Here is an 18,300-nt window from a genome sequence, read left to right on the forward strand (position 1 = left end):
GCTCGCGGCCCCACCCTGGGCTGCGCAGCCAAACTGTCGGGGTTCTGCTGCGTACCTGTGCCGCTGCGGTTCAGTCTGGGCCATTAGCGTAGATACTCTGCTGTTCCCTGCAGGGAGTGGAAACCTAGCAGCAGGGCCTGCACCAGATCTGTCAGAGCTCGCCTGCCAGCCTGTGCCTACCCTGACCGAGTCAGAACTGTTACAGTGTGTAAATGTTTCCTTTATTTATGATTAGAACTCAACAAAACCACACGGGAAGAGACTGTAGTGAAATGCTGGTAATGGAGAGCATTCAGACCAGGCGTTATAAGGAACAGAGAATAGAGGTACCTGATTTTAAAAGTGGTTAGAAAGAGTTGCTGCATTAAGAGAAAGGGCAGCTGTTGGAATTGGACGGTATTTCCAGAAGCAGTGTTCATTCTCGCAGAGCTGGGAGGGGTTATAGGTGGGTGAACAAACAGGAGGACCTTGTCTTGTTGTTTTATGCCAATACTGAGGCTTCCTGATGGACTCTGCCAGTTGTAAACTGCACCTGAGATTAATATCCTGAAGACAGGTGTGATGACAAGTCATACACCAGGGGTTAGGGCTACTGACTGATCCAAGTGCTTTCTAGAACTCCTGATAATCACTTCAAAAGCTCTACTGCTGGAGAATTCAAAATCAAGCATGTCTGACCTTCCTATTCTGGAAGATACTGAAACCATAGAAATATCTGTCTTCCTAAATCTGCAGCTGAAGAACTCCAATGCTGCTGGTTTTATCAGCAGATCAACATTATACTTAATGCTGTAAAATAGCAGAATTTCTGTGTTTGCATGTTGCAGTTCTTGCCCCTTTCAGCAGCAGTGTCATCATCTGCAGTACTGATTCTTGGAAACTCGAGTTGTTAAATATAGAGGTTAGGAGATTTGGGCAGGCACACGTAGATCATCGATGTCTGTCACCCTACTGCATTGTAAGCCTTAAGCATCCAAAAAGAAAAAATTGTGTGCTGTGTGTCCTTAGCGAGGACGTGGCCTTTCCCTGTGCAGTTGGTAGGAGGCCATCCTCATGCTTTTCTAGCAGCTAGGTGAGATTTCTATTTTAGAATTTTTCCTGTACTACTTGTAACAAGAATCCATTTTGTTTTCATTAGTGAGAGACGGTAACTTTCCTCAATTTTTTATTCTTTCTGATATACTCTTCAAAAGACAGCTGGGGTTTTCTCCATTTTGGGTAATCCTTACTGAGCTTCTGAGTTGTATCATCCTACTGCCACTGTAAATTACTGCACGAAAAAGGATGCAGAGCAATGACACAAATAAGAACAGCAGTGAGCTAGTGTGTTCACCCTCCCAGAAGGTAGAATGAGCTTCTCCTGGGATAATCGTGAGTTCACAGATTGCACACTGCAGGGTACTGTTCTAGAAGGCTGTGCTTGTAAAGGAGAAGTTGCTAGGTGCTGATCGTTGTCTTCCGTAGTAGAAAGACTGGTTGTAGGTGGGTGAAATAGCAACTTGCATCAGAATGAGGCTATGGAAACACTTTCCCTTTTCTTTCTGTTCAGTACAGGTTTAATTCCTTTGCATTCTGTGGCTTTGTCTCTACTGCACTGGGTAATAATGACCTTAAGGGACTGTAAAGTAACAAAGGGAGAAAAAAGTCAAAATTCTTACTCTGGCATATATTGAGGTGTGTGTATGTGTATATACACACATATATATAAAATATATATATTGATTACATATATACTACATATATATATATATAATCCTCAGTCTTGCATATATTGTCTATTAGTCTGTGGCCAGCTGCCTTTTTCCAGCAAGGATAAGGAGCTGATGAGTCTACAGACATGCAACAGGAAACTATTAAATGGTCGTATGAATAGCCCTGGAAGAGAATAATGCTTCTGGGGAGACTGTAATGCACCATGCTAGGAAACGGTCCTGAAATCACGCCATACAGTTTTCTGTGAGAGAGAAGTATTAGCAGGACTGCTCTGAATGTGGCAGAACTTGTTCTAGTGACTGCTGCAGTAGTGCTGATGTGCAACCCCACGTTCAGCTGAGCATCACTGAAGTCTCTGGCGAAGCTTTGGATGACTGAAATGAAGAAGAAGTGAAGCTTAAGTGCAGAGCCCTTTTGGCATTAAGTCTTTCCATTTAGTATTGCACTTAACTAATTTCAGAGATGGGTGTATGAGACTTTTGCTGAAGAGAATGCTCTGAAGACAATGCCCAGATTGTCACAGTAAAATATCCTATCTTGCTGATGGTTGGGGTTTTTTTTAAGATACCTGCTAGTAGTGCAATAGCTGATGCAGGTTGCTGATGGAAGTTTGATGCGGACCCCAGCAAATATTACAGGTATTCTAAAGTACATGAAACATAGACTGATAGAATGGTTTGGGTTGGAAAGATCATCTAGTTTCAACCCCCCTGCCATGGGCAGGGACACCTCACACTAGGCCATGTCGCCCAAGAACATGCATATCAGCATTTGAACATAGTGTTTTATGTATTGATAGTAAAGTTTATGATGTACAAAATACAGCAGCTGGACAGACTAAACATTTACAGAAAACGTACCAAAGACGGAATCTTTTGATAGGTGTAAGACAGTGTGTTCATAGAATGTGGTGATACTTGCGGTGTCCTTTATCTCTTGAGAAATTTAAGGCTGTAGAGTTAACCTGCAGAGAGGAATGACAGTGACTGCTGGGGATAAGAATGCAAAAGGCATGGTGGTGTGAGACTGGTGACCAAATCACCACTGTGATGAAGTAGGTGTAACATTAGTCCCTCAGATTTTGGAGGAGAGGGACAGGAAACTGCCCAGCTGGAATCAAGTGTACAAAACATTGTTCGAGCTCTCGGCAAAACCCACCACAGTAAGAACAGGAGTGTAGCTGGGCTACCTTATCTTCAGCACAGGGAACTGCTATTTTTTACATACCTTGTATCCTTCCCTTTTCTGAAATGACTTAACATCTGCCATTCACATTGAAGAAGAGAATTGCTGCCAAATGCCAGAGGAGATCTGGAATTTGTGCCATTTCTTAGCTTGAGTATCATTCTGAACTTGAAAAAACAGTACAGGAACATTAGACCAGGAAAATTTTGTTACCGGTTTAAATGTAAGATGTGCAGGTCCTTTACTGAAGCAAAAGTGGTATCAGCAATAAGACAAATTATTTAGGTAGCTGGCAGTATTTTGTTTAAATAAATTTCCGACTGCAGTGACAGAGGGGAGCATGTTTATCTGGAATGTTTCAAAAATGATGTAGGCATCAAGGTAATGTGGGTTGTAATACTTTGATATAGATAGTAGTGATTATAATATACAATTATAATATATAATTATACTAATCAGCTCAACTGTATGTTTTTAATAGCTCCTTATAGCCACAATGGCAACATCATCTGAAGAAGTGTTACTGATTGTAAAGAAGGTACGTCAGAAGAAGCAGGATGGAGCTCTCTACCTTATGGCTGAAAGGATAGCATGGGCACCTGAAGGCAAAGACCGATTCACAGTCAGCCATATGTATGCAGACATAAAATGTAAGTGAACACTTTCCCTATTCCAGCTTCAGTAAGCAGTATTTAGGTAAACATCTAAGTACAACCCAAAGCATATTTGCCATAAAACACTGGTGGATAGGTTAGGAAGGTTGCAAGGGTCTGAAGCTTTGGCTAGGTTATTCTGTGTAGCAGCAGAGGTCAGGACCATGCTGAAGTATCACCCGATTTATTAAGGATGCTACTGCAGAACTTCTGTAGTCTCCAACTGTTTAAGTTATACTTCATTTACTATTAATTTTTGATAAACTTCTGCAATAAATTGAACAGAGAAATAATCCATGCCATATGCTTGTGGAGGGAAGGGTGGGAGGAGGGTTAAGGAAGAGTATAGGCTTTTCAGGGTCTAACACAGAAGCTATCTGGCATGTCATCTGTTAAACTATGCATCTAAAGCTGTTCCAGTTTTCATATAAAATGAACCTCACTGTTTTATTTTCATCCAGCAGACCATAGCTTCAGAAGCACTAGCTTCTGCAGCTTGGCCTAACTGCTAACATTCTGAAGAAGCGTTTGCTGTTGCAATAGCAGAGTACTTGCAAGTCAAAACTGAACAGTAAATGTCTATAGCATGCTGCCTTTCTGGCTCCAATTAGTGCTCATATTCCATGTGCTGTAATGCCAAAAAAGGAATAAAAATAAAGTTGTATGTGTCACTTGTTAAAGGTTTAGTGATTATTGCTGTTTAAAGTCACATACAACCCATATCAAAAATGTGTGTGAAGAATCAGAACTAATATGCTGTTTTCTTAAATACAAATGTAGTAAGGAGTTTTAAAGCTCTGATCACCTCAGGTAATCAACTCTGTAAAGGTTCTATTTAGATATTTACTTAGACTTCAGCAGCTTGTATTTTAAAAATGTACAGGCATTTTACATTTAAAAATGTATAGGCATTGAAGTCTTAAATGAAGGATGCTCTTTTTTTCATCTGAAATTAAAAAAGGTGGGAGGAAGGTATTTGTAAATTTGTGATAGGGATGTGGTGACACATCTGGTTCCTGTCTCCCAGTTGCACTGGAGAAAGGGGTAAGATTCAAAGTTAGGTTAGTGCCATTTGCAGTGCTACACTGAAGTCAGTAGAGCACAGCAGTCCATAAAAGCAATTGTTCTAGCCTCTGCTCCCTCTGGTTATGAGAAAGGAAGCAAGAGTTAGGGGTTTTCTTTATGAGTCATGAGGGTGTAATAGCACCTTGGAGGCATTGGTGATTGACTCTGGGAGTACTAGTAGCTAGATGTGCTTACCTCACCACTTCAGACCAGCATACCTTTGCTGTCAACAGACATGCTGTTACCCCACCCTGCATCTGCTTTCTTACCACTTTTCTTCTGTGGGAACTGATCCAGCTGGAAAAACAAAAGGCAGTCACTTTTCAGTTGATTGGTTCCTTGGTTCAGCTTGTTGCACAAACACTAACTTATAGAAGAAAGGCAGCAGGAAGAAGTGGAAAGGAGGAATGAGGTTGTCACCTTGCAGCAGCAGTGTGGACTGGTACTAGGTTAAAGTGTCCTGGTGATGGCAATCTAATTTGCAGCAGTTTTCTAGTGGAAGATGTGGGGAATGCAGAGATGAATGAGGTCTCCTGAGCAGTAGCTGAAGGATGCTGAGCAGTAGACTGCTGGTGTCTGTGTCTTGTGGTTTAGAGCAGACAAGGTCCTGGGTTCAAACTAATTTAAGAGGAAGACTGTCCGTTCCACTTTTATGGCTGGAATTCACACACACGATAATGGTATTTCATTGGATGATGAGGATAACTGCTTATAAGCAAATACTCTAGGGAAGAGAGTTCCTTGTATAAGCTTGCTGTCTGTTGCTAATTAATACTCTCTGTGTAATCTAGGCCAGAAAATCAGTCCAGAAGGTAAAGCTAAAATTCAGCTTCAGCTAGTGTTACATGCAGGGGACACAACCAACTTTCACTTCTCCAATGAAAGCACAGCAGTGAAGGAGCGAGATGCGGTAAAGGATCTTCTTCAACAACTGTTGCCCAAGTTCAAAAGGAAAGCTAATAAGGAACTTGAGGAGAAGAACAGGTAAAGGGAACGGAGCCTTTAATGGTTTTGTTTGTTTGTTTTCTTTTTCTTTTTTAAATTGTTACCTAACTGTAGTGTATTTTTGCTAAGTTTTTATTGCAACGTTGTTAATGATACAGCATTCGTTTCCCTAGTATAAACCTCTCTGTTTCCAATTTAGAGGCAGTTCATTAAGAATTACATAACTGTGACATGTTGAGACTATACTTGTGCTCTCAGTGACATGTTCTTGAGGTGTAAAGGCAGCCAGCCTGGCTGCCACCCAGTCTTTGTTATCCATGGCTATAAGACGAAAGCACCCAACCAGCAGTCTGTCTCTTTAGTCTGTTAAGTATGTACATATCAGCTGGAAAATCTACTTGAAAGATCTTTTTTTTTCCTCTTTTCCAGAAGTTGCCACCTTCTTTGATTTGTAATTTCCTCCCCTCCCTGTATGACCTCTTTCCCCTCAAATCTTCCCTGGTGTTTTATATGCTATACTAAACCGCTAGGTATTTTCATGCTGCATCACTTGGGATGCAGTAGTTTGTTACTTGGCATACAGGATGTTTATTCTAAAAATGTTTTGAGAAGATGTTCAGGACTGAAGTCCTTTTCCCAGAAGGGCTTTTAAGATATGCTTCTGTTCCTTTAAAATGCTTGTGTTAAACCAGTCCTTGTGGCCATAAAGCACACTTACATTTCTCTGCATCTCCCCAGATGAGTTTCACTTTATTCTTGCATCTGCTGTGAATCCTCTATCTACTCCCTTCCATTTCCAGAGACTGTTCTAGCTTTGAACTTATGTAAGTTAAAACTAGGGGGTTTTTTTAAACCTAGGAGCATTGCCTCATTGAGCAGATCAGATCTTTACAAGATTTCCCAGCAGAAGGGCAAGAGCCCTTGTGCAGGAGCTCTGACGCATGCAGGATTAACTGTTTCCAGTACTGCAGCGACCACAAGGATGTACAGCAGTGCAGACTGCATGGCACTATCACCATACTAGTTTCTTTATACTATGTGCCTTGTTTCTAACACTTTTGATGCTGAGTGTATGGGCAGTCTTAGCACTGAATCTTTGTATCCTTAAATGAAGTTTTACAGTATTATGCCATGTGGCAATATAAGCTTTTCTAGTTATAAGGAAGCTAGAATCTCTGCACACACTATGTCATAGTCTGTTACTTTGATGATTAGAAGTCCAAGTCTAGTGGCGGGGCTTCATTAGCTTAATTTTCAACTGAAAGGCAAAAAAAGTTTCAACTTGTTCTAGAAGGATACTACATCCAGAGTCCCTGTGGCTCTTCCTCCATTTATTGATATGTAGGGGCCAGGTATGTACCAATATTCCAAGTTTTAATGAAATAATTGAAGTAAGACTGCTTCCTGCTGCACTAATTGGTAAGAATGGTCACTAATCTGTATTTGTACCAACAAGAAAAACTGGAAAAACCTTGGTGGTTAAAATATAATAGGGATGTCCTGTACAAAGTTTTCATTTCCACCTCATTCTACTTCATCCTTAGAGCAGCTACAGACTTTCATTTGGTCCAGGCTGCAGTTTATCCATGTTCTTCCCTAGACCATTTACTAGGTATTCGTAAGATTCCTATTTTTTGTTTGTTTGTTTGTTTGCAAATGATCAAGACCCTTAGGTACAGGCGGAAGATCATTGAGGTTATTGGCTGATTATGAACACACATGCATGTTTCCCTGAAAATAGCTTAGTGGGTCTCAAATCAGGTACACAGCTGTCTGAAAAGCTGCTTAAACATGAATTAAGTTTCAGGTGCATACATACATTCTTTGCATTTTGAATAGTAAGGGTGATACTTTATATTTGGATGATAACTTTTGCAAACATTATTCCCTGGTGGGAATAGTGATGCTGAATGTTTCTGTAGTACTTGTGGTGCATGTAGTAGTTGAGTGATGGAGATCCTACTGTCACCAACAGAAACACAGATGAACAAACAACTCAGGATAATACATGTTTTAAGGTATCTTATCTCGCACATGTTGCTATCTGTGCTCTTGCAATAGAATAGAGGCATGTAGCTACTGAATTTTAAGATATTAAACAGGAATTGGACAGTGCTGAAATCTCTTCCTGCCCCATGAGACCATTGTTACAGAAGTTCAAGAAATGTCATTGTGCTTTTACAGTTCAGGAGACTCCAGTCCTGGATGTGCAAAGACACAAGAGCACCACCGAATATTACGATAAGATGTTAATCCCATATTAACTTTTTCCTAGGCATTATTGTTCTCTAACATTTAATACTATTCTTTAAACATTTCTTTTTAGCCCTTTCTTAAGTCTTTTAGGACAAATACAGCTATTGAGGTTGTTTGCTTACACAGTCCTGTAAAGAAATGCACAGCATTTCCAAAGAAAAGTTGTTTTCTGTTCCTTTTGTGGACTCATGTTAGTTATGGAAATCCTAGTGACTTATTCTGCAGTGTTTCAATTCTATTCAATACGTTCTTTTACCAGAATGCTGCAAGAAGATCCTGTTTTGTTTCAGCTCTATAAAGACCTTGTTGTGAGCCAAGTAATCAGTGCTGAAGAATTCTGGGCCAACCGCTTAAGCATGAATGCAGGGGATAATTCTACAGCACCTAGTAAGCAGGATGTGGGCATCTCTGCAGCATTTCTGGTACGTCGAGCCTTTCTAAAGGATTTTAGAGCAAACCAATTGGGGAAAGTGACAGTTCTGTTCATGTACTTTATTCCTGTATACTTTAATATTGTTCTTTCCTGGTTCCTCCATGTATTTCCACACATTGGCTAGACTATTGCAAGTGTAAAGGAGAAAAAAGAACAGAAGTAAAGGTTTGAGGTTGCAAATATGCAACCTCAGCATTTTGTCAATTTAAGCCACTCAATTTGAAGTTTGAATTGACAATAGGCAGTTGTTCTTTGTGCTTCTGCCTTCTGTAAAGCGGGAATAACGGTGAACTTAGTCAGTAGGTTACGTGTATTAACTCCGTAAGTTAAAAAGAGTATCTCTGCTGCAGTATTGACATACAGGAATGAAGCTGCAGGGATTTTCCACACAAACCGTTTTACTCTCTCCCCGGTTTTTCTTAAACCGGTACATGCTTTCAGGTACTTGAAGAACAACTTGTATATGAAAACCTGTTTTCTCTTTCTTTTCCCATCTTTGTTACGTTACCAATTTGTAGAAACCATGCCTCTGTAATCTCAATGCAGTTTAAAAGTAACCTAGGTACAATCTCCAGATTCTTCCCACAGATATATTTCTACTTCCGCGACAAAATGAATACATACTATGATTCTTTAGTGGGAATCCCATCTCCACCTTTGTAATGAACTGCACACACGTCAAGGGTTTGGGAGGGAAACAGGAGGTGGGAGCAGCTTTATGACTTAGCTGCTGCACTTGTTTTTTCCCCCCTAGAAACACCTGAATCATTTACCAAATGAACTTGATGGCTCCAATTTCCTGTCTCCCGTTATTCTTGCACCTTGACAGTAAAAAAACAAACCACCACACCCACAGAGGCTTTCAAAACCAAAACTTTCTTAAATAACTGGTTGTGTTTGTGTACTCTGTATTTGTGAAAAAAAAAAAATTTCATATATTTGTGTGTGCTAGTTCAAGTTAAAATAACTGTCTGGCTCTGCTCAGAATGAGTGTTTCTCTAGGAAGAAGGTGGGACAAAACCTAGAATTTAGATGTACAGGAAAAGGAAGAAAAGAAGGCAGCTTATGCGATCATGTACTTTTTCCTGTTACTGAGAATTGGCCTGAGCACCTGCTTACTCCAGAGCTTCCTAAAGAGATCACTGAGATCTAACTTGCAAGTTCTGACTGAGGCTTACGCTCAATTTCTAAATTAATTGCTATTTGTCAGTTACACCAAGATGCTTTCAGTGTGTAAGCAAATAAGGTGTGAGAACCATAAATCCTTTTTTGTTACTTCATTATCATCACTGATTATTCGCGAGCTGAATTCTTGCATGAACAATAATAGATTAGACGTATACAGTTAACATGCCTATTTTTACTGTGAAACAAGGATATATTAAACTAAGCACACCTTCTTTTGACTGATAGAATGGTCTTTGCTTTTCATCTTCTAAAGCTTACAAGCTACTTGTAGAATTTTGCCTTTAAGTTGCAAATGTAGTAATTCTAAAAATACCTATTTATAATCAAATATGCTATGGATTATTGGAGGAAGAAGATTACTTTATCTGCAGCAGAATTTGACTGCAGGATGCCAGTTTTTTTCCTTCTCCAGTTACAGAGGCATTCAGACATGACTGGTTTTCCTCCCCGTATGCTTTTTCTTAGGCTGATGTACGGCCTCAAACAGATGGCTGCAATGGTCTGAGGTATAATTTGACTTCGGATATCATTGAATCCGTATTTCGAACATATCCTGCAGGTAAGAATAGTGCTTTATGTAACAAATACATGCATTTAAGATTTGGTTTGTTTGGGTTTTTTATGATCTTGCTGTGGGAAGACAAGAATGTTAGTCTGAGCCTGGAAATACTAAGCACCATATATTCAGTCTTCTAGATGATTTTCCCTGCCTTGTTTGAGGGATGGGAAGAAGCATGTGTTAAAACATGCTTTTGAAATGAAAATTTGATTTTATTAAATGAAAATATTTTAACTTGTGCATTGAACTTTTAGTTGTTTGGTTTGTTGTTTTTTTTAAATTGTGAGTAGGTATTTGGTTCTCATGTACTCTCCTACTCAGAATTTCAATTAATTGTTATTTTTCATGGAATCACCTTTGGAAAGAAAATATTCTGATTTCTGTCATACCCTTCACTATATTGAATTACTAGAACTCTGGCAAATCAGACTTCTTGTGTGTGTGCAATTCAAATTAGAGTATTCAGACCACTGTTATTTATGTGCATTTATTTCAAAGCATTAGCTAGCATTGCAGGGCTAAAAGGAGTACCTGTTTGCTCATGCTTAACTACTGCATTCCCTTACGTTTAGTTGAAATGAATGAAGGCAGCATTAGGCAAAAAACAAGGAAGCAAGCAAGGAAATTTTAGCGTAAAATACCATACTGAGATTTGCAGAACAGTTGGCAATCACTGTGGTTTTTGTTCACAGTAAAAATGAAATATGCAGAAAATGTTCCACATAACATGACTGAAAAGGAATTCTGGACACGATTTTTTCAGTCTCATTATTTCCATCGGGACAGGCTCAATACAGGCTCTAAAGACCTCTTTGCTGAGTGTGCCAAACTGGATGAAAAAGGTAAGCTTTTTGACTTTGTGCAATAGGCTGCAACAGTCTTAGCTACCTCATAGAACCCAATACTCAAGAGGTCTGTATAGACCTAACAAAGCTGAAGTCAAGTTTTCTTACATTTGTTTACTAGGCATGTTGTTTGTCAAACTGTGAAGTGAAAGGTACAGACGGCCACTGAAAGTTAGCTATGGCTTTCCTATTTTTAACATGTTTCATGGAGAGTGCCTTTCTGGAAACAAAGTAGTCTTTGGAGAGTGGTAGCACTAGAAACCAGCTTTATTGCAACTCATGCAACAGAAAATCTGTGATAAATTCTACAATGTGCTGTCATGTTAGATTGATTATTCTGTGCCATCAGTTCCTGTGAAATAATTTTGTTTACATAAGGCTTCATTCTGTGGTATGTGCACATATCACAGAGCACTTAGAGCACATACAGCTTTTGATAGATCAGGTTTTAGTAATAGACAAATATGGATCTCATTTAAAATTTTCCAGAGGAGTTGCCATCCCTGTTCTCTGTCAGCCTTTTTCATGTGACATCTTAAATACCATCTGACATAAGTTTTTACTGAAGTTTTGAGGCAGGTTTGTCATGATACAGAAATGTGCAGAGTTGAGATCACTTAACACCATTCCTTGTTATGTATTCTGACTAATGAAGTCCATAACCCTACACAAGTAAAAGCTATCACCAGATATAAATTGCCATTCTGCCAAAGACAAGGCAACAAAACTGTGCAAAATCAGAAGAAATCCAACTAAGGCTTCCCAGTTCCCATATTAATACAACTATGTAACTACTAACTAATATAATACTCAATTTTATTTATGTTTTTTTACCAAACAGTGATGTGTAGAAGTTGCTGAAAGCTGTGCTAATTAGTAGGATGATCTTTAACAATACCTTTCCAAGTCTATTGCTTGTTTTAAATGTAACTCTGAAAAGGGTTGAAAGCTTTAGTCATGCTGATACTTGGGGATCTGCAGAACCTTTGTCTTCTCCTTTAAAATTTAAATATAATCTAATAATCCCTATTTTAGATACAGGTTTTCATTAATTTTTCTTTGTTTTATACAGGGTTAAAAGCAATGGTGTCTCAAGGAGTAAAAAACCCCCTGATAGATTTAACAGCTTTGGATGATTACACATTAGATGAAGTAAGTAGTCGGCGCAAAAAAAAAAACAAACCAAAAAAACCAAACCAAAAACCCCCACCCAACCCCCACCTTAGTTTCATTTAGGAGAAAAGAGGATCCCTCTCCTGTTAAAGTAACTACAAATGCTAATTCTAAAACACATCACTGACTAGGCTTCTGCAATGGTTGGGTTGTCAACATTTACACAGTTGTATGTGTGTGTGTAAAGAAACAGAGACTCTGCCCATGGTCCTGTATGTCTTATGCCTGCCTTAGTGTGCTGGCTATAAAAGCAGGAATTCCCTTTTTTTAAAGAATTATTATTTCACTTGGACGTTTTGGTTTGGGTTTTTTGTCTGAAGTGGACTCTCTGTTTTCTTCCTACCTTTTAGAAGCTGTGACAATGTACAGAGAGTAGCACAAAACAGGAAAAAGTCTTTGCATTTGTTCTCATTTTAAACATGGCTGTTTGCTTGATTCAGCTTAATTTTAAGGACACTTTATACAGTTTTCTTTGTTTAGCTTTAAATACCATCTTTTGCTAAATATATGACCAACTTGAACTCTTCCATGATTCTGTTATCTGCCTCCAAGTACAAATTAAAACAATTGTTATAAATGGTGTACCATAATGTGGAATAACCTAAAAACACGCTTTTCTGCAGTTGATCTAACTTAAATTTTGGAGTTTTAATTAAGATGCTGCATTTCTAAGTTGGTTTTGTTTTTTCTAAGAGCTGTGCAAAGCTAACAGTTAGAAACTGGACTAGGAGCTAAGGCTAGGTATGTTTGAATTGCTATGCAAACTGCCCTTGGTTTTTTTTGAGGCCAGTTAACTGCAAGCATGAAACTGCGCATGGGGCAAAGCGAGTTGCCTTCAGCGCCCTGGCAGCCAAGGAACACTGCTAGTATTAAGGCTTGAGGTTTTTTGAAGTTCTAGTGGTATCGTGTCCTCCTGAGAGGTGTCATTTAGCCTGTGGGCTGATGGTGTCCCACAGGCTGTTAAAAAGAGGTCAATAGCTAGCTCTTATTTGCCATCAGTGCCTGTGTTTCATACAGGTGATCCTCACATTTTTAAGCCAGTTCTAGTTTTACTTATAACTAGACCACAGTCTTAAAAAACAGATTTTTTTTCTTCTCTCAAGACAGCTGAACTGCCCAGTGTTAGCAGATTTTTCAAAGTACATAATGTGATGGTGGAGGAAGGCAGAAAAATACTGCTTCACATGATGAGGCAGTATCACCCAGTAGAGCTCAGAGGAGGTGACATGCAGGATTCCTGACTCAGTGAAAAACAGAATTTTCCTTCTGGCTTTGGGGCAGGAGGTAGCTAATGTTGTTTTCTTTGTAGGAATATGTTGCTTCTATGGCCTCTACATCAAATGCCTCAAAATCTGCTAGAGAAAGTAGCACCACTGCCATTATAAAACGCTTTAATCATCATAGTGCCATGGTCCTTGCAGCTGGCCTCAGGAAACAGTAAGTTTCACTGTTGTGTAAAAGCTGGTTTGTAACAAATTTTAAGGAATTTCTAAAATGAAAATAAGTCCTTAATTATGCATCCAACCTTTTCTTGTAATTTTTGTGAATGAAGTATTCACTTTAGAAATGAAAATACCTTTAGGTTCCATTTTACTTTATAAAAGTTCTTCTGAGATGACAAATGATAATTTTAGCTGGGTTACTACACAAAGCAGATGAAAAAAGGAAAGGACGTTTCTGCCTTAGTTCTCCAGCCCTGGTGAAGGCTGCAGAAGTAGTATTCCATTTGCTATGTGGAGGGAAGGTCTGGCATAGGGAGTTCCTATTGCCTGCCTTCCAGGAGCAGGTTTGCTCAGGCTTCCTGTAGTGGGGTGCATGGACGTAAGTGAAGGAGGAAGCAAAAAAACAGTGTGGCATAGGTGGATCAGATGAAAGATTTCTCTAGTGCAGTACCTTGCCCCAGACTAAAAAGAAAGAAGAGAATAACCAGGTGGTTTAGTATATTTGCAGTGAAATTCACAAATGAAACTTCTTAGAAAAGGAATGAAATGGGTTTGATGTGAAGTCTGCTTTACAAGTGATTTATAGACAAACACCAGAGGATTACTACTCTACCCAAATCCTGCAGACCTTATTTGTGATAAATCCTAATACCTTCTCTGTAGCTGTCCTCCGTCATGTTGTTATTCTGTCTAATTGAATGCTGGATCTTCAACAATCTCTTCCATGTAATGCGTGTTCCAGCTCAGAAAGACAAAACAATAGCTCTCATTCTGCAACAGTTTATCTCCCATATCTCTGCTAACACCTGGTTGACTTAAGTGTGTATGCAAAATGTTTCTAATTTAGTTATGATTTTGCTGTGTCCCACTTGCATTGCTGGCATTTCTGAGGAGAGGGAGAATCACCCTCCCCTGCTGTTGAATTTCCCTCCTGACAAACACGGTTATTTGAGGAGCTGGTTCTTTCTATCTAGATCAACTGCTAGAACTGAAGATGTAAGGGGGGAAAAAAGTTGACATACAGTATGTGAACATGCATATAAAGTTTTTGAAACGGATGTATTTACTTTGCCTCTAGCTTGTATCTTAAGTTTCCTGTGAGGTGAATTCTTCTTAATGCTGTTTCTCTATTTTAAGAGAAGCACAAAATGACCATTACAGTGAGACCAGCAGTACGGATGGAAACTCCAGGGATTCAGATTTCTTTCAGCCACCAATTAAAAAGGTATAAAGTTAGCTGATGCAATTCTAATTGAATGAAACTGGAAGCTGTCTGTCAGAAAGTTACCAAAGGTTCCTTACTTGTTTTATCATGCATCTAACACAATTTGGCTTTGCTTAGAAGTACATAGAATAAGAACCTGAGGGCCTGTAAGAAGTTTTGTACTCTGTTAGTAAACACAAATAAATTACATCTTGAAGTATTGCTGTTTATCTTTTCAGTAGTGCTTAACAAAAGTAAAAGGTTTCCAAGATGCTTCTGATTGGACCCCGATATCTGGTTCTTTCCATACAGCACAGTTCTAGTTTTGCTTCACCCCCCTTTTTCTGGTTTTTCTTTCCCCCAAATGCTGGAACAATTCTAGAGAACATCCATTTGAAAGGGACATTGGTGTTCAAGCACCAATATTAACTTATCAAATGTATCATTTGTAAAGGGCATGATTAAACTGGCACATTGCAGCCTTCATCTTAAGGTCATAAGCTGAAGTGAAGTTAAACTGAAAGCATAGTGACACCTGGTACACTGAAATATGGGGCAACAGCTTGTTTTGGGCTATAGCAGTGTACAAAGTGGAAGAGAGTATTGTAATTGCTGCAAAACTGAGTTGAATACTCTTGCTAGAGTTGACAGCCCAAATAGAACATGTCAAGGGGATTTAAAACCTGCGTATGTTGTGAGAGAAGGTGCTAGAATACACGTTATTAAATGTAGTTAATCAACCGCTTTGACTTTCCTGAAAACTGCAATTTTTACTGAAAAGGGAATGCTACACCAGGACTAGAATAAATGTGATGAAAAGAGGAGAGAGTAGGAGACTTCAAAAATAGTTTTCTCAGTGTACAAAGTCTAACACCACTGTGCTGTTACCTCTCTCCACTAATGCTGTAGCTCTACAGACAACAGATAGCTTGTGTAATTATGAGGGGTTTAGTCCTACACTCCCGTACACTGTCTAGTCTTACACTCCTTACAGCCATTAAAGCATTCCTGTTTCTGCTAAACTGGAGCTAGACGGACATAGCACAAAGAATGATCTGTATAGAGTAGAACATGTTTTGAAGTGGCAGGGACTGCACGTTTTGGCCAGAACCTGCAGGAAAAGCTGTAGTGCCAAGATTTCCAAAGTGCACTCTTTAAGCACTGTTGGGCACTGCTCCCTCTGGAGGGTAGACATGAATCCTTCCACACTTTGGTTTTCTTTAAAGTTTAGTAACTCTACTGCTCAAACTCAGTGGACTGGAAAAAAGCACTGAATGCATCAAACTGTATCCTCATTAGTGATGTGTATAATTGTTTGGCTTATTTTAGGTAAAACTGCAGGAGGCCATTGAATATGAAGATTTATCAAAGAATAATAGCATTAAAACTATTGCACTAAACTTGAAGTCTGATAGGTAAGTTAAAATACACACGGCTGTTTTGGCATATTCAGTACAGAAGGTCTCTTATCACAGCCTGCACAGAACCAGCTGACTTAGTCTCTACTGTGCCACATTCAAGTGTGTTCAGGCTAAGTTTAGAAACCCAAGATGAACTCCTGCATAAACTAGCTTCCAAGTAATTCCAAATAAGTTCATATTTTTAATTCATCTTGCTTTTCAGCAAGCCAAGTCTCTGTAAGCCTGCTTGAAGAGCTTTGACCTGTAATTTCTGTGAAAGGCTAAGTGACCTGCATTCACAGTTAGCACTTTGTTGCAGCTTACAGTGGGAAAATGTGTTACATGGGAAAATATATTCAATTCCAAGAAATATCAATTCCCAGGAAAAAAAAAAAGTGCAATTGGGATAGTTTGGACTGCTTGTTGGTCTGTTTTTGTAGTAATAGGCCTTGTGTTTTCTAGACTTTTGAGTTTGAAAGCCATAAATGTAACTTCAGAAAAGAAGTGGTACTACGGGAAAGAAAACAATTCCAGACATGCTTAGTTTCAGTCCAAAGTGGCATGAACTCCTCCGGTCTAATACTACTTCCAGAACTCAGTGGCACAGACAGCTTCTTATTAGCAAAATGATGCTCGCAGATTCGACAACAGAAGCTCTTATTTTGCTGTTATACCACCCCTGGCCCAACTTCTTCCCATGCAGCAATGTATTTTACTTTGTCAGTAAAAAAGGTTTAGAGAGGAATGTCCACAGTTAAAAAGCTTCTAAAACTGGAAACATTTGAAGAACTGTCCACCGAGTTTGGCCTCTGTTTTACCAACACTCCTATTAATACATTTATCTTTTCTCACCTCACAGGTATTATCATGGTCCAACTCCAATTCAATCACAGCAATATGCAACCAGTCAGGATATAATTAATTCTTTTAATAGTATTAGGCAAGAAATGGAAGCATATGTACCCAAACTAACTCAGGTATGGAAGAATACTCGAAAAAAATACCCTTCTTGATGTTAGCATATTGCTTTCTGTGTAATTTTGTGCCTCGTGTCTACTGGAATTTTAATTTTTGAGGGCAAATTTAATTGATAGTTTTATGTTATTCAATTTATTTTACAACTTTAGGCAATACCTTTTGAGTTACTGAGTTTAAAATCTAAACAGTAGGAAACTGAATCAGTCATTGCTGATACTCTGAGTTATATTCTACTGTTACCGTGTGCTTTGAGGAAATGGTAAAAGGTATAAAGTAGTAAAGCAGGACAGTCATGCAACGTGAAACACAGGCCAATATTATTGATCCCACCCCCTGAAATTTAGTATGTAATGGTCTTAAGAGGTCAGTAGTAAGCAGATTTATAACTGAACAGGTCTTTTGCTCCTGAATGCACTTAGGTAGTAGGATGTAGATCTTGCTGTGGGCTACACAGAAGCTGTCTTCTGGTAACTGGAGGGCAGCATAGCCAGGTAGCCAATTTCCTCAGCCGATACCTAACTTTCTCAGTTAGTAAACCCAGATTTGGCCTGATGTAAAGCAGCCACGAATGCAAATATGTCACATTTCTGTACAGTAATTCTCTATCTCATTTCAAAGTAGCTGCATAGCCAGTTCACATGCTAGGTAAAGAAAAGGTTGGTTTGTCTGTACCTAATTGGAGACCTTTCACTGAAAATGTGAGCTTACAGCACTTGAAGGTACTGAGCAGATTGTTCGTTAGAACTTCCATTGTATCTGTTCAACTGTATCTTTGCCATTGGAGTTCAATTACAATTATTTTCAAAAAGATTTCGTTGGAGAAAGTGATAAGAAATAATTGTTCCCTCTGTCCCTTCAGGTCCTTTCAAGTGCTGATGCTGCTAGCACTATTGCAGCCCTGTCACCTGGAGGAGCACTTATGCAGGGTGGAACACAGCAAGCCATAAACCGTAAGGATTTAGGACATGTAATACTTTAATCATGTCTTGTTGCTTTATACAGCAGTACCTGGCTTGCTATTTCATCTGCCGCTTAGAGTGTTACAGTGATAACGGGATTTATGGAAGCGTGTAGCTGGAGTAGCAGCGGGCTACAGTAACAAGCAAAAAGCAACAACCCAGTCACACCATGAGGGTGGTACTGGCTACACCACTGCTGAGGCAAGGGAATGAGAGAAAATTGTACAAAGCAAGTGATGAAGGATGCACTTGGTATCAAGTCCTTTTATAAATCAACCACCCCAACCCCCACCACAACCCGA

The 18,300-nt window shown here is 39.2% G+C and overlaps 1 protein-coding gene across 1 annotated transcript in view; it reads left to right on the plus strand.

The window, feature by feature from the left end:
* The first annotated feature begins 3,384 nt into the window (after positions 1–3,384).
* The window catches only part of GTF2H1 (general transcription factor IIH, polypeptide 1, 62kDa), an 18,168-nt gene continuing 3,252 nt past the window's right edge, over positions 3,385–18,300 (plus strand). Inside the window, exons 1-11 of the mRNA XM_010010920.1 lie at positions 3,385–3,548; positions 5,408–5,600; positions 8,077–8,239; positions 9,904–9,997; positions 10,690–10,839; positions 11,915–11,994; positions 13,325–13,452; positions 14,595–14,682; positions 15,991–16,076; positions 16,921–17,038; positions 17,899–17,989. Coding sequence (XP_010009222.1) covers positions 3,395–3,548; positions 5,408–5,600; positions 8,077–8,239; positions 9,904–9,997; positions 10,690–10,839; positions 11,915–11,994; positions 13,325–13,452; positions 14,595–14,682; positions 15,991–16,076; positions 16,921–17,038; positions 17,899–17,989 — 1,345 coding nt within the window. The 5' untranslated portion in view covers positions 3,385–3,394. The remainder of the gene's footprint in view (positions 3,549–5,407; positions 5,601–8,076; positions 8,240–9,903; positions 9,998–10,689; positions 10,840–11,914; positions 11,995–13,324; positions 13,453–14,594; positions 14,683–15,990; positions 16,077–16,920; positions 17,039–17,898; positions 17,990–18,300) is intronic.

Source organism: Nestor notabilis, unplaced genomic scaffold, assembly GCF_000696875.1.
Source record: "Nestor notabilis isolate BGI_N333 unplaced genomic scaffold, ASM69687v1 scaffold25973, whole genome shotgun sequence".
NCBI lineage: Eukaryota > Metazoa > Chordata > Aves > Psittaciformes > Psittacidae > Nestor > Nestor notabilis.